The sequence below is a fragment of the Besnoitia besnoiti genome, chromosome III (assembly GCF_002563875.1).
Source record: "Besnoitia besnoiti strain Bb-Ger1 chromosome III, whole genome shotgun sequence".
NCBI classification, from domain to species: Eukaryota; Apicomplexa; class Conoidasida; order Eucoccidiorida; family Sarcocystidae; genus Besnoitia; species Besnoitia besnoiti.
Window position 1 is genome coordinate 4,041,330 of NC_042358.1, and position 13,385 is coordinate 4,054,714.

Below are 13,385 nucleotides of genomic sequence, written 5' to 3' on the forward strand. Positions count from 1 at the left end.
GGAAAGCGCAAGCTGCAGTGACTCAACACGTTATACTAAGCGTTTCTTTGCAGCTGCAATCAGCCACGGATTTTATAGACTTGCCTTGTCCCCGCCCTCGTGAGCAGGCGCCACGTGTTTGAGCGCATGTTTTTTCTACTGGCACTTTTGCGTGAGGATGCCGTACGACGTGCTGTGCTCTGCAGAACTAAGGAGAATATAAACATCTCCCCTGTATACGCCGTTCTGGCTGAAGGACTCAATGGCGTTACCACCGTGGAGGAAAGGGGGTTCTGCCTCCCTCACGTAAGTTCTACACTCGACCTTGATCTTCCATGTATATGCATCGAAGCGTGAGGACTTTTTCCGGATGGCCGTGCACGAGAAGGGAGGACGCTGCTAGCCTTTTTACGATATTCAGGAAAGGGGTACATTGCGTCTCTTTGCTACTGTGTAACAGGGAGCAAGGAACGGAGCTCACAGACCAGGCTTCCCAACCGAGGCCGTGAGCAGTCGCATCACCCTGTCTCTGCGATATCCGCGGGTCATATACTTATATCTCTACATGTGGTACTCTCTCTCATACCTAATCTCGGGATGATTTTAGACTCCTCTCCTGCGCGTATGGATACAGATCTGTCGAGTCCGCCGTCCCTCCCCGAGACCAGCCACCGGCACAGGGTGGTTGGGAGCATCCGTCGTACGCCAGTGAGATAGCAGACCCCCCGTGGAAACGTGGTGCCCACCAGGCAGCCTGCGGTGATGACCCCGGTTTGCACGGTCCTACCCCTAAGCGAGCGGCTTCGCGCGAGCGGTTCTTGCCGCCGTGGACGTGTCATGCTGATGCAGATGCCAGCCGCCGAGCGCAGCCCGTAGAGCCCCCTGTCTCACCGCCTTGGCAACGTGACCACGCCGGCGTTCTACCCTGTCAGCAGCCCCCCCCTGGCAGCACAGGAAGGGGAGTTATGAGTCGGAGAGGAACGAGCCGCTGCAGACTGAGTCCAACCTGCGTTATGCCAGACCGGCTGGAGGACGCGTCGTTGAGGCGGACAGCCGGCGCGAGCCGCGTCAGCGGCACGGCGACTGTACGGGGGCGGCCTCTTGCGGCAGAAGGCCGGGAAGGCCAATTGGAGAGCGACGGTGTGAGAGGGGGGATAGAGAAGAGGACGCGTGGCGGAGGCACAGGCAAGGCGAAGGTGATCAGGTTGCAGCGTCGTGGGGAGAATCTGGACGGGGAAACGAGGGCCCTCGGCACATTAAAGGAAACTCGTATGGAGAAGGGGGTCATCGAGGTCGCCCGGAGGACAACAAAGGCCGAGGCGATGAATGGAGTGATACTACGCGCCTTCGCGGCGGTAACGGAGAAGGTCGAGGCGGGACGAGGCGGGAGGGACTCGGCAGGGAAGTGATCGACTATGATGTGTGTCATCGCAGGCGCAGTCGCACACCAGAGAGACGTGAGCAAGGCGTGCGGCGTGCCACGCGCGTCTCTTCTCCGTCGCCGCTCCCCGGCCCGGCGTCACGTCGCTCGAGAGAAAGCGTTCTGCGTAGTCCCTCGCCGAAGTCGAGACAGCCGTGGAGCAGCTCAGCCCCTCGCGCTGCGGATCTTGCGTACGCCGGCAGCAACGCAGGAGCGGCGGACGTGCCTTTGGAGGACTGCGTCTCGGCGCGGGTATCTCGCACTGCTTCTCGGCTCGCGCCTCCCGTCTCTCTCCCAGCCTTTGCAGGAGGCCTTCCGGTCACTAGTGTGTGGGCAGCGGCACCTGAGGAGGACGGCGGAGCTAGCGTCCGCACCTCGGCCGCCACGCTCGCCACAGCGGAGGGACCCTCGCTTGTTCTGCCAGCGCCGGTCTTTTTCGACAACACTGTCAACGCAGCCGCGGCGAGGTCTGGGGGCCCTCTTCTTGTGGCTCCGAACCAGTTGGCCGCTGTGGGAGTTGTTCCGGGGACCGCGGCCCCGATCGCTTTCGCCTCGGCTGCTCCCCCCGGCTGCTTTTGGGCGTTCTCGCCAGCCGGAGTTGCGCTTCCTCTGAGCACACTCAACACCTCTGCTGGAGCCCCTCGCGGAGACGACGAGGGGGAGCAGGGGCGTGGCCGCAGCGAAGCGCTACCCGGGCAAGACTGTCGCGAGACGCGAGGCGCCGCGCGGGTTGGCTCGCCCCGAGACGACTACGGTGCCGGAGACAGGCGAGAGAGGCGTGTGAGAAGAAAGGAAGGAAGTCTGCCTCTAGACAGGGAGCGAGGGGGGGACGCCAGGGCTCTCCGCGGACGGAGCGAGGGGGAAAGAGTCGGCGGTAGCCGAGCCGGTGTCCGGGGAGGAGGGCCCAGCAGGGGAGGCATGGGGAGTTGGTTGAAACGATGGGAGGATCGCGCGTCCGGCGCGAGTTCGTCGGCTTTCAGGCATTCCGTCCGCGGGCGACGCGACGACAGGAGACTGTCTCCGGATCGCTACAGCTCAGAGGGTAGTCCAGGCTTTCGAGAACCACGCGAGGGCGGGCCGTACTTCCTCGAGAGGGGAGGCCGGCAGGCTGGACCACGAGGCGGCGTCGAGCGCCCTCGAAGATGCGTGGACGACACGCGGGGGGGTAGTGCTGGAGGAGCAGTGGCTGGGAACGAACAGGAACGGTACCGGAGTTATCGCAGAGACTCTGCGGGGCAGGAAGGAGAACGAGAGTCTCGAGGATGGCCAGGTGAGCGGGTGCGCGGAAGCAGGTGTGAGCGGAGAGCAGGACGCAGTGATGACGAAGGCGAGCGAGGCCGCGGCACAGGCGACCGACACGTTCCCTGGTATGCCAGGGCCTCAAGGTGAGTCGGCACGCCCCACAAGTCGGGAGCGAGAAAGGAGTTCGTAGATTTATCCGGCCGTATCCCTTTCGAAATGAATTGCGTGCGGGACGGCTAGACAGTGATTCCGCGCCCCACGAGTCTTGACTGCGAACACGCGCTGTCGCAGGATGAGTGAGATCAGGAATCGGTAAATTACGCCTACTCCGGTCCGCAACGCCGGCAGCGTACACGCTTACGTGCCGTATGCGCTTTACCTGCGGCACCGATACAGGGCGTCTTAACCCAGAGAACGGCACAATGGAACATGGACGCGCCGCTCCTATGCGTGCATTCCGCCGTGGATATACAGCGCGCTTCCGTTCGGCCCGCCCGCAGCGTATAGCACAGCTGATGGAAGAACGGGAGGAGAGGGGAGGGGGAGGGAGCAGGGATCCTTACTGTGCAGTACATCGAGACCCAGCCAACGTGAGACAGCCACGTCGATTGCTCGGTGTGTGTGCGAATGCAGATACAGTTCGTCGCTGCGCCCTGTCGCGAGGCCTCACCTCGCTTCATCACCGGTGCCGCACTGTAGCTCTCATGTTCCTGTTCTGAGAAAGGCCGCAAAGGAGAGCCTCCGCGCGACCTTCCGACGTTTCGTGTTGCGCATCGGCGAAGCATCCGGTCACGCTGCAGCTGCAGCCTTGCCAGCTGCGTGCCCGCCTGGCTCGTCCCCACCCGTGAACCGGCTGGCGCCGCAGGCTTCGCACGATGACAAGTCCGGCGGGAACCACCACGGTTCATGCGTATCTTTCGCCTCCGTCGGCCCCCCGCCGAGCGGGGACGAGGCCACTCCAAGCCCGAAGAGCCAGAGGAGAGTTCCCGGAGACAAAGAGGTAGCGGAGCCAGAGAGCGCAAAACCCGGGAGAGGCGATGCTGAGAAAAACATCGGACAGCGAGAGAGACACGCAGTGCCCAGTCGAGGTGAAGGGGACTCAGCTGACCCGGTGGCGCCAAAGGAACGCGACCCACCCACGCGGCGCTCTACCGCAGAAGAACACGGTTCTCCTGTCGAGCGAAGAGAAGGCCACTGCACAGAGGGAGCAGAGGGAGTCGGCCTGTCGCCCGCTCTGGAGGGTCAGGTTTCCCAGCCGCAGAGTGCCTCTGCGACTTGCCGGCATGCGGAGGAAGAAGACCTTGAAACATGCGAAGCAAAAGAAGCATCCAAAACGGGGGAAACGGACCCACAAGGAGCTACACATACGTTGACGGAGAGGGCACAACAGACGACAGCGGAAGTCTGCGGAAAACAGAGGGAGCCACAGAGCTCCTTCCCAGCCCACCATGAACGAGCTGAACCAGAGCCGCCTCGTGTTGCAATTCTGCTGACCTCCCTCCCTAATCTGAGACTGGCTCCTCTGCACCGCATGATCACGACACACTACAAAATGCATGAAGCAGCGTCCTCCCTGCTTCTCTTAGGTGAGTGAGGCGTCTGTTACGGCTGACGCTGCATATCACTACAGCCACTTAGCAGGAGCATACGGCATGCCAAAAGAGGAGTAGTAGGTTGTCAGAACTTATGTACGGCATTGAACTATCGCTTCTTTTCCCTGACTTGCGCACGTCTCTCTAAAACAACAACGTGATTCTCTCTGGCCTGGGTACGAGTAGGATTTGCAGCTTGGCGTCGAGTTCGTCACGCACTTGTCACCCTCGGCTTCCAGCGACTGTCAGCCTGTCTGAGCCGCACACCCCGTGTGCCGCGCTCCATGTCTCGGACTGTGTGCGCGCCTGCTTCCAGCCTGCCTGCTCAGGGCGGTCTTCTGTGCGTCGTGCGTCCGTGTCCCCTCCCTCCGCGCAGCGACAAGCCCCTCGACGGGCCGGTGTCGCGGCTACGGAGTCCTCCTCCTTCAGTCCTTTGCGGCTGCAGAGCGAATCTTCCGCGCCCCCCTCTTCACGTGGCGCGCTGCAGGCGGCGACGGCCGCCCGGGGGGCTGCCGCATTCCCTCGCGCGCGTCTGCGGCGTCTGCGTCGTCGCTTTCGCTGTGCGCCGCGTGCGCTCCCTCGGCACGCCGTCTGCGCTCGGCCCAGCTTGGCGCCGCGCCGCCGCCAGCTCTGGAGAGAGGCCGCCCTCGACTGAGGGCGGCGAGTGCAGACGGTGTACGGAAACGAAGGTGCGCGCGCCTGCTGCCGAGCCGCGCTGCTGACCTGAGAACGGAGGTCCAGCGGCCGCGCCGCAGCCCCTTCAGAGGCGGATCCCCAAGAGAGGGCGGCGGGCGCGGGAAGGGAGGGAGCGCCGACACAGATGGACGGGCAAGACCCGGGGCTCACGCGCGGAGGGGCGGGCGAGAGGCAGGCCGGCTGGGGGGGGAGAGAGGAGGCGGGCCGGGGAAGGGCGAGGAGCCCGACAGGGAAAAACAACCGCTCTGCGACCGGGCTGTCAAGCTGCATCTCCTCGTGTCGCCTACGCTGCAGCTCCAGTTCAATGCGCGAATTGCGTAAGTGCAAAGCCATTAAACGTAGGGAGCGCGGCGCACGCGAGCCAGGCGGGGGCAAAGCAGTTGAGAGCGTTGCCCAAACGAGTTAGCGGAGACGGGGAGGGAGATAAAGAGGGAACCCACAGTTTGGGTGTGGCGATAAAGGGTGGGAGCTGGAATCAAGTGCAGCACAGGAGATGCAAGAAGGCACCGAGAAGCGACTTCCTGAGCGGTGGCAGTAAACAAGTTAGAGAGAGATGGAGTGGGGACAGCGGATGGCCTCTACAATCGGCGGGGTGTATCCGTTGCGGGTCCGAGTGCAACGCGCAAAGGAACATAGACTAGGAGACGAGCCAACGCAAGTTCTCGTCTTATTAGCATCTAGGATTCAGGGTTTAGTCCTGTCATTGTATGCTTCATCCCGTTGACGCTAAGTGGCTCTCGGGCCTGGTCGCTCATGTTCTGTTCCCGAGCGGCTGTGGTCCTTTCCTCTCCGTCCCGATGGCTTGTCGACTCTTCGCCATCCTTCGATGTTCTTGTGCGCGGCAGAACCAGCTCTGTCTCTCTTGCGCGTGCTGTATGTCGGTCGCTTTTGCCGATTTCTCTTAGGGAGCTCCTCACGCCGGCAACGTGGTCGCGTTGTTTCTCTTCCTCGCTTTGGACACAGCTGTTTGAGAGCATTTTTGTCCGTCCTGCATCCTTGTCTGTCTGTCCGAGTGCCGCCTCTCCATCCTCGTCCGCTGGCTCTCCTTCGCTTTCCTGCTCCCAAGGAGAGGGTGACGCCTCGGGGGCGGCTTTGAAAACTACGCGTTCTGCAGCCGAGGTAGCAGAATTCGAGCGAGGAGAAGAGTCTCTCGGACAACCAGATGCGTCTCTGCTGCGAAAGGGCGTGACTTACTTCCGGAGACCCGCATCTCTCAGCTTGGAGTGTCAGGAGCTCGAGCGGCTCGGCGCGACGGCCGCGGCGGTCTCTGCGCTTCTTCAGACAAACGTATACGCCACGTCAAAGGTGAGCGCAGCAGAGAGGGGCTCCAGCGAGCGCCACAGTTCGCGCGTCTTTTCGTTCTTCCGAGAGCTCACGTGTCTAGCGCCTGCTGGCTGTAGGGGGTAGGCATTTAATCGCGTGTCTAGGCTGGTGATCAATCTAGCGTGAATGAAGTATTTTTGCTAATGTTTCCACAATCAAAGTTTTCACCTGAAACTTGTCTGCGCAGCACTCCGCAGGGGTCTCGTACATTACTGTTTTTCGCTCCTTGCGAGGAGCGTCTCCGCGCCTTTTCCTATACAATCTATACATTCGTATTGTGTTACTCTCTGTTTGAAGAGTTTGGGGTTGCTGAGAAGTGAGGCGAAAGCTAAGGCGAAGCGATTCTTCTTGAGCTGACCGATTTGGCAGGGTTTGTCGCGTTCTTGTGTGCTTGCCTCCTCAGCGCGTCTACGTCAACCTCCCTCATGCGTCCGTTCATGCGCTCCTGCTGAGGGCAGCGGGGCTCCCTGCAGACATGCCCTTCTTCGCTGCGGGCGAGGCCGCGACGCAGCGGACCTCGGACTCTGGGAAAGCCGACGAGCGTGAAAGTGGAGTCGCTAAGTCGGAGCTGGAGCCTGTCCGCCAGTCGCAAAAAGAAGGCGAAGGGCACCCCAGGCGCGGAGGGGACTCCCCCGGGCCGACGCGTCAGACTGCGAAGAGCTCCGAGAGCGCCAGCCCCCCAGGGATTCGTGGGGCGCAGGGGGAGGGTGGCGGGGCGCCAACGGGCCCGGAGGGTCACGACGCTGGCGCTGCAGCGCCTGGAAAGACTGTTTCGGCGGGAGACACCCGTGCAGAGAGCCGCGAGGCAGACTGCGAAACGCCGCAGAGGTCGCGTAGACCCAGTGAGAGCGGCCCAGGCCACGAAGCAGGCAGATGCAGGAAACGACCCCGAAGCGAGACGGGGGGGATTGACTGGTGCGTGCTCGAGATGCTCCAACACGGTTGCCGGCCTATCACCTTCAGCATGGGCGATGAGGGGGCCAGGTACTCCATTGAGCCGCTCCCCAAGGCTACGGTAAGCAGTCAAATTGTGTGGCAGGGGAGAAGCGCGTTCTGCGACGGGTGCGAAGCTCTACTCACTCCGAACCCACCCTCGCAGAGGGCTTGCATGGAAAGGAGAGGGGCGGTAAGAGACACGTAGGCAACTACGGAGCAGCGGTGAAGTGCTGCCCGTCGACGCGGCGCATGGACTACAGTTTGCTTTCAGGCGTGGCCTAAGAGTGTGCCGTCCCCGTTGCTGTTTTGGGAAATAGAGGACCGCAGCAGCAGTTTCAGAGGCGGTGCCACTCGAAGCAGTCACAGAGGCAACAGTCCTGACATGTGCGTTTCGCTTTTCAGAGCGGAAGCGCTTCTGGCGGGTGCTCACGAGACACATGCGGCGTCTCACAGACAGAAGGATTCCACGTCTGAGTTTGCTGTCTTCGCGAAGAGTTGGGATGTTCTCCTCACTGCTTAGGAGACCGACTGTGTTTGCTGGTTTTCGATCTGTTTATCCACTGCCAACCGAGAAACTCTGCTCGTCGTGCCCTCCTTCCTGCACAGTGAGCGAGGGCCTTTTCAGATCCTCTCTCTGCGGAGGCTCGGAGATCCACACCGACTCTGTTATGCATCGCGCGTTCGGATCCGCACCCCATAGCGCGCCGCCAAACAGCTTTGCGTGGGCGGCCCATGCTTTGGCAGGCGATACCCTGTGTCTGCTCTGCTTGCACACGCTTCCAGGACGATTGGTATCCGTGGCACGTGAAGTACTACGAGGCCGCGGGGCCAGCCGCGCGGCTGTCGCAGGCTGTCGGAGATGCACTCGATGCGCTGCTGCGCACGCTTGTGGGTGAGTGCCGAGGGAGGGACTGGCTACTGCAGATGCCTCGCGCAGGCAAGCGACTGCGCCAGGCATCTGCATTCGCTTCGTTGTGCAGCACGTGAAGCAGGCCGGTGTGAAACTTGCAGACGAATCTCACTCGCCAGTAGTCCTCTGCCTCTGAGGCAGCGCGGGCGAAGACGAGAGAACCATGTGTGAGCCCTCGTTTCATGTGGGGACTTGGTCGCGAAGAAGTTCTTCTCGGCGAACGTGGAAGCAGTCGATTTACGCGCTGGCGCGACCCCTGAAAACGCCGATGCACCAACTCGCCGCATACCGCTCGTTCCGTCGTGTCGGAGCGCGCGGGCGTTTTTCCATTCGAGAGTCACCGCCTGTGTTCGTGTCACTTGTACCGTTTTTGCCAGAACAAGACCGGTATCCCATCGAGTACCTTGCCTTCGAGGGTGTCCACTTCGGAAATGCGTGGCTCACGCCGCCACCAGCTGCGGCTGGCGCGTGGCCGATTGCGGACCTCTCGGGGCTCGAGCTCGGCAGGGCGGCGCGGGCGTGCCAGCGCTCGAAGGCTGCCCCCCTTCGCTGGGGCGAGGCGCTGGAGAAGACTCTCCTGCCTCACGTGCTGCTCGTTCGTGGGCTGCCAAACGCCGTGGCTGAGAGAGTTCTGCAGAGCCTCGAAGAGATGACTGTCGAGCTCTGGGTGAGTCCACACTGGCGCGGAAACGTGTTAACAGATTCGTGTGATGGCATCACCCTGCGCCTTGTCTGCTGGATATACACACAGGGCCGCCCTAGCATCGGCAGCCGTGGGACCTGCCTGCGTGCTGAGGCGAGCCAATGGAGGATGGAGGGCGAGTCGTATCTCAAAGCGTGCTCTCAGACTCGGTCCGTCAGTCCTCGCCCCTCCCCCAAACGAGTAGACAGCCCGCGCTTGTCAGAAGCGAGAACCTGAGCGACCCCGCGAGTCGAGGGCGGCTTCAACGCAATTTCATATCGCAAGGGCATAGCAGGAAGGGCGGGCGAAGGCGGGGGGGCGGGAGCGCGAGGATTCGGTCGTTGCCAACGAGCGCAGAATGTGGGTGCGGAGACAACCCGTCGTGAGTTTGTTGGGAGACGGGAAGGGCGCCATCCAGAAGACGGCAGAGACAATTCTTTTCGTAGGCTGCACGATGTCTTTTTGGACTCGCTGTCCTCTGTAGGGATCGTGGCTTGTTAACCGGGAGACGACGACTGGCGCGCCCAAGGGGCGTGCATCTGCCTCATCTGCTCCGCGGAGTTCGCCTCTCGTCTCACTCGACGCGCGGAAGGCAACTGAGGTTGTTGAGCAGGAGCTCTGGGGTTGGCAACTCTTCGATTTCCCAGAGACGCGAATGCTGCGAGGTGATGGTGAGTATACAGGGGTTTTTACGGCGCCGGCGCGCTGCACACCTCCGATAGTGCTCGAGGCCTTGCGCGTCGCAGGCGCGGCGAACTGTCCTCAGAATTATTACAGCTCGCCTGGCAGTCTAAGGTGCGAATTCACAGCTCATCGGTGTATGTATATATCTATGTATCTATGTCTCTATTCATCTATATATATTGCAGGTATAGAGCTAAATATATGTTTATACATACGTATAGAAATATTAGGGAAATAGATACATATGCACATATTCATATATATATGTATAGTGAACGTCTGACCCTTTTCCGTTTTAGTGTCGGAGGATGCCGATGGCAACGGAAGACTTGACATCGGACTTGCGCTTGAGGCAGCACACAACTGCCTCCGGGGTTAATGTGAGCCGAAGGACACACAGGTGGTTGGTGTCACACAGCATGAGAAACGCAGGGTGTCTTCGTGTGCTCCTTTTTGTGTGCGGTGCCTGTGTTGCGTTTGTCAGGTTTTCTGCTTCTGCCATCTTGTCTGGATGCAAAGACGGCTCTGAGTCTCCTCTCCGCTTGGGTGTTACCGCGGTGTGAAGACCGCGACAGCTCAGCGGCTACGCCCTTCTCTGTCAGAGCCGGCAAGCCTGCCGATTTGTCTCCCGAACCCGTGTCTCCGCTTCTGCTTCCTCTGCTCTCCAGGGCAGCGCCACCGTCTGCGCCGCACGTCTTCGCGGTGATGCCTTTCGAAGTCTCCTCTCACTTGAAATCCCGTGACCTGCCCTTCCTCGTGGCACTGATCAACAGTGTGTTGCGGCACCTGCTGCACCGCTGTGTGGCCTCCTCCGCCTGCTGCTGTTCGCTCCTCTGCGCCGAAGGCGAGGAGGCGGGCGAGCGCATGTGCTGTTCGTGTGCGTCGTGTCTGCCGAAAAACCGGGCCCGCGTGAAAATGCCTGGAGGCGCACACGTGCCAGATGAAGAGACAGCGGCGCCCCGGTCGCCCGCGCCCACAAAAAACGACAGTGATGTCAAGGCGGAGAAAAGGCGGATAGAGGCGCATCCTGCTTCGCCAGGTTTCGGCGGCCGCTGTGAGGCCTCGGGAACCGGCGTTCCGACGCAGCCCTGTGCCTGCTGCTGTTGTGTAGAGGAGGTCGGACACACGTCTCTCCAGAGTGCAGAAGAAAGCCTTTCGGCAAAGTTGATAAGGCAGCGACGACGCCGCAGGACTGCCTTAGGCACCGCGCAAGTGGCTAGAGGCTGGATGGTAGGCATGCCTCCTCTGCAGGTGCGTCCTGCGCTACCGTTTCGCATGCCCTACGCGCCTCTCATTACAACTAGGACGCATTTGGACAAGAAGCGGGACACCGAAGATGGGCGACGCGACCCTGAGGAGGACGACTTCCTGCCCGCGCCTGTCTGTGGAGCAGAGCACATGATTGAGAGTTTGTTCTTCTCTCTCGAGGCTTTCTTTCAGCTGCCGCTGCTTCAGCCGTTCTTCAGCGTGCGCACCGCCGACGAGTGCAGGGAACTGGCCGCTGCAATGGGAGCGGGGGAGGCGGCCGAGGCGAGAGGGATGAGAGAGACAGAGGAGGCGCGGGCGGAGGACGGCGCGTCGATGACCGGCGACGACGAAGAAGAGGGGGAGATGGAAGAGGAGGAAGAAAGCAACGACGACGTCTGGCATCTGCAGAAGCGGGAAAATCGGTGGCGGCGCATAGGCTCGGACGCTCTCCAAACACTTGCAAGCCAACACGAGGAACGAAGTGCGGCTAGCGTGTCAAAAAGAGTGTGTGCTTTCCACAGCGGGCCCGGAGCGCTGCCTGATGACAGCGGACATCATTCCGAGTCTTCCGGGCTGTCAGAAGAGACCGGCAATTCGGAAGCTCTGAGAGGGCCTCGCGAGGCTGCTGCGGAGACACGAGGGGAGTGCAGCGCCGTCATCGGCGCGAGTCGTGCAGAAGGAAATGAGGAGGAGGCGCCGAAACAAGAGACCCCTGGAACACATGAAGCGAATGGCTCCGAGAACGAGAGAGGGATATCGACTCTTCTGAAAGAAGCAGGTGCGCAGGAAGCGACAGTCAAGTCAGAGCCTTCGGCGGGGCAACAGAATCCGGGCGAAGGAACCCAAACGACGTCTTCGACAGATAGTCACCAGCGTGGCGCTGTGGAAGCGGACTGCGGAAGCTCCGTCGCCGCGTCTGCCTCACTTGAGGGCGGAAGGGAGACGGGAGGCTGTGATCCAGGGGGAGGCGAAGTCGCTTCACGCAAGGGGAAAAAGCTTCTGGTTCGCCTTGACGCTCGTCCCACCTTAGAGGACGCACACTCGATTCGCATAACGTCTGAAGCGCTCACGTCGTTGGAGGCTGCGGGCAAATTCAGGTAGGCGAGTGCACTCTCCAGAGCAGCGTGGCTGGCGTTCTTGCGGTCCGCGTGTTTTCCGTTTTGGGTGTGGGGCATCCGTCCTGCCTCCTTGTGGTTGTCTTTCTTTCCATAGTCTTCCATTGAATACCGGCAGGAGAGAACGTACGTTGGTGGCTCCACGCCTCACAGCTTCCACTCTCAAGGGTTTTGTGAATGTGATGCTTCGTTCAGGTGCCGCAACTAATCGGTGGCGTTTTAACTGCTGATATGTTTCATTTCCTTTCTCAGGTTTCTCCCTCTCTCTGTCCTGTTTTTCACTCCGAACTTCCGTTCCAACTTTGAGCAAGGATTCTTTCCTTCGCACGCTCAGCCCGATGCTGCTGATTCTCCGCGGTTTGGCCGCTCCCAGCAGCGGTATTCGCCAAAAAGGGATGAGGTAAGGCGGGCGCGTCGCTCTGGTTCACCACGACGAGTTGCCTGGAGCTCGTTACGGAGGCCTGAGAGGCAGTGCGGCACGCCGGTGCCGGCGGACAGCAGAGACAAAAATGCCTCGGAGATACCGGCGGCGATGGATTTCAAGGCAGAAGCTCTCAGGGACGCAAAAACGCAGCCTCACTCAGTCAAGAAGGTGGCTGACGACGGTGTGGCCGCTGTGCCCGTTGTTCCGCATCAGGGGATCGAAGGCAAGACAGGCAACAAGGTGCAGAAGAGGGTGACTGAGGTGAAGATTGAAGCCGAGTTAGGAGATCCCAGACAATCTTTGCGGAGCGTCGCTCCAGCCGAGGAGGCTCAGAATTCCGCCACTCGTCCCCACTGTGCACCAGAATGCGAGGTTTCGGAGAGGGGTGATGTGCCGCAAGCACCAACGCCCGATTCGGCAGAAGCAGAGGAACCGGGTTCGACGACCGAGACTGCGGGGCGCTCAGTGCTGCCAGAAAACGTGGAGCCTGGAAACGAAATGCAACTTCCTTCAAAAGCGCACACCGAGTCGGCGTCGCTTCAGATGCCCGGAAGCCAACGGGCGACGCCCGCAGCATGCTCTGCGGAAGGGGAACAGCACACCTGACTATCACATCGTTAGAAGAGATTACTGAAAGACAGTCGTAGATATCGTTCTTGCATTGACGTTGGTGAGGTATGACCTGTTTGTGGGCCAGGGCGAATGAAGGAGATGCCGAATCTGAAATCAGGGTGGTGCTGCAAGAACCCCTGTAGGGATCGAGCTTGTACAGACATGAGACAGCTGTTCGAAGCCCACAAGGGACAGAACACCAACAAATGAATGCGAGTGTGTCAGGAATGAGCGTATGAGCAAGAGCGTGAAGAGAGCCGCGGGGGGAGCTGCTCAGTCAGCGTGGGACTTATGCGCCCGCCGACGGTGGTACGAATTGAGTGCGACGGAAGGCGAAAGAGGTATTGCCGCTGGCCTCCTGGAGTATCTACGTTGTTTCAGAGTCAGAACTGTACTCCCGCACGGAGACCGGCGCGTGGGAATGCCTTTGGTGGTGACTACTGCACTGATCGGTCCACAGTGCGTGATGACACTCCGGGAGCTGCGTACCGCAGCAGCCGCCACCGAGTGGCTGCCGGATGC

General features: G+C 60.8%; 1 protein-coding gene across 1 annotated transcript; it reads left to right on the forward strand.

The window, feature by feature from the left end:
• Positions 1 to 241: 241 nt before the first annotated feature.
• Positions 242 to 12,857, forward strand: BESB_048390 (uncharacterized protein; the record flags this gene model as incomplete). Its single annotated transcript, XM_029363290.1, has 12 exons — positions 242 to 285; positions 614 to 687; positions 912 to 2,784; positions 3,275 to 4,227; positions 4,610 to 5,246; positions 5,835 to 6,234; positions 6,656 to 7,267; positions 7,972 to 8,080; positions 8,476 to 8,765; positions 9,265 to 9,451; positions 9,949 to 11,809; positions 12,080 to 12,857. 12 exons carry the CDS (start codon positions 242 to 244, stop codon positions 12,855 to 12,857), a joined length of 7,818 nt encoding a protein of 2,605 aa, XP_029220656.1.
• Between the last annotated feature and the right edge of the window lie 528 nt (positions 12,858 to 13,385).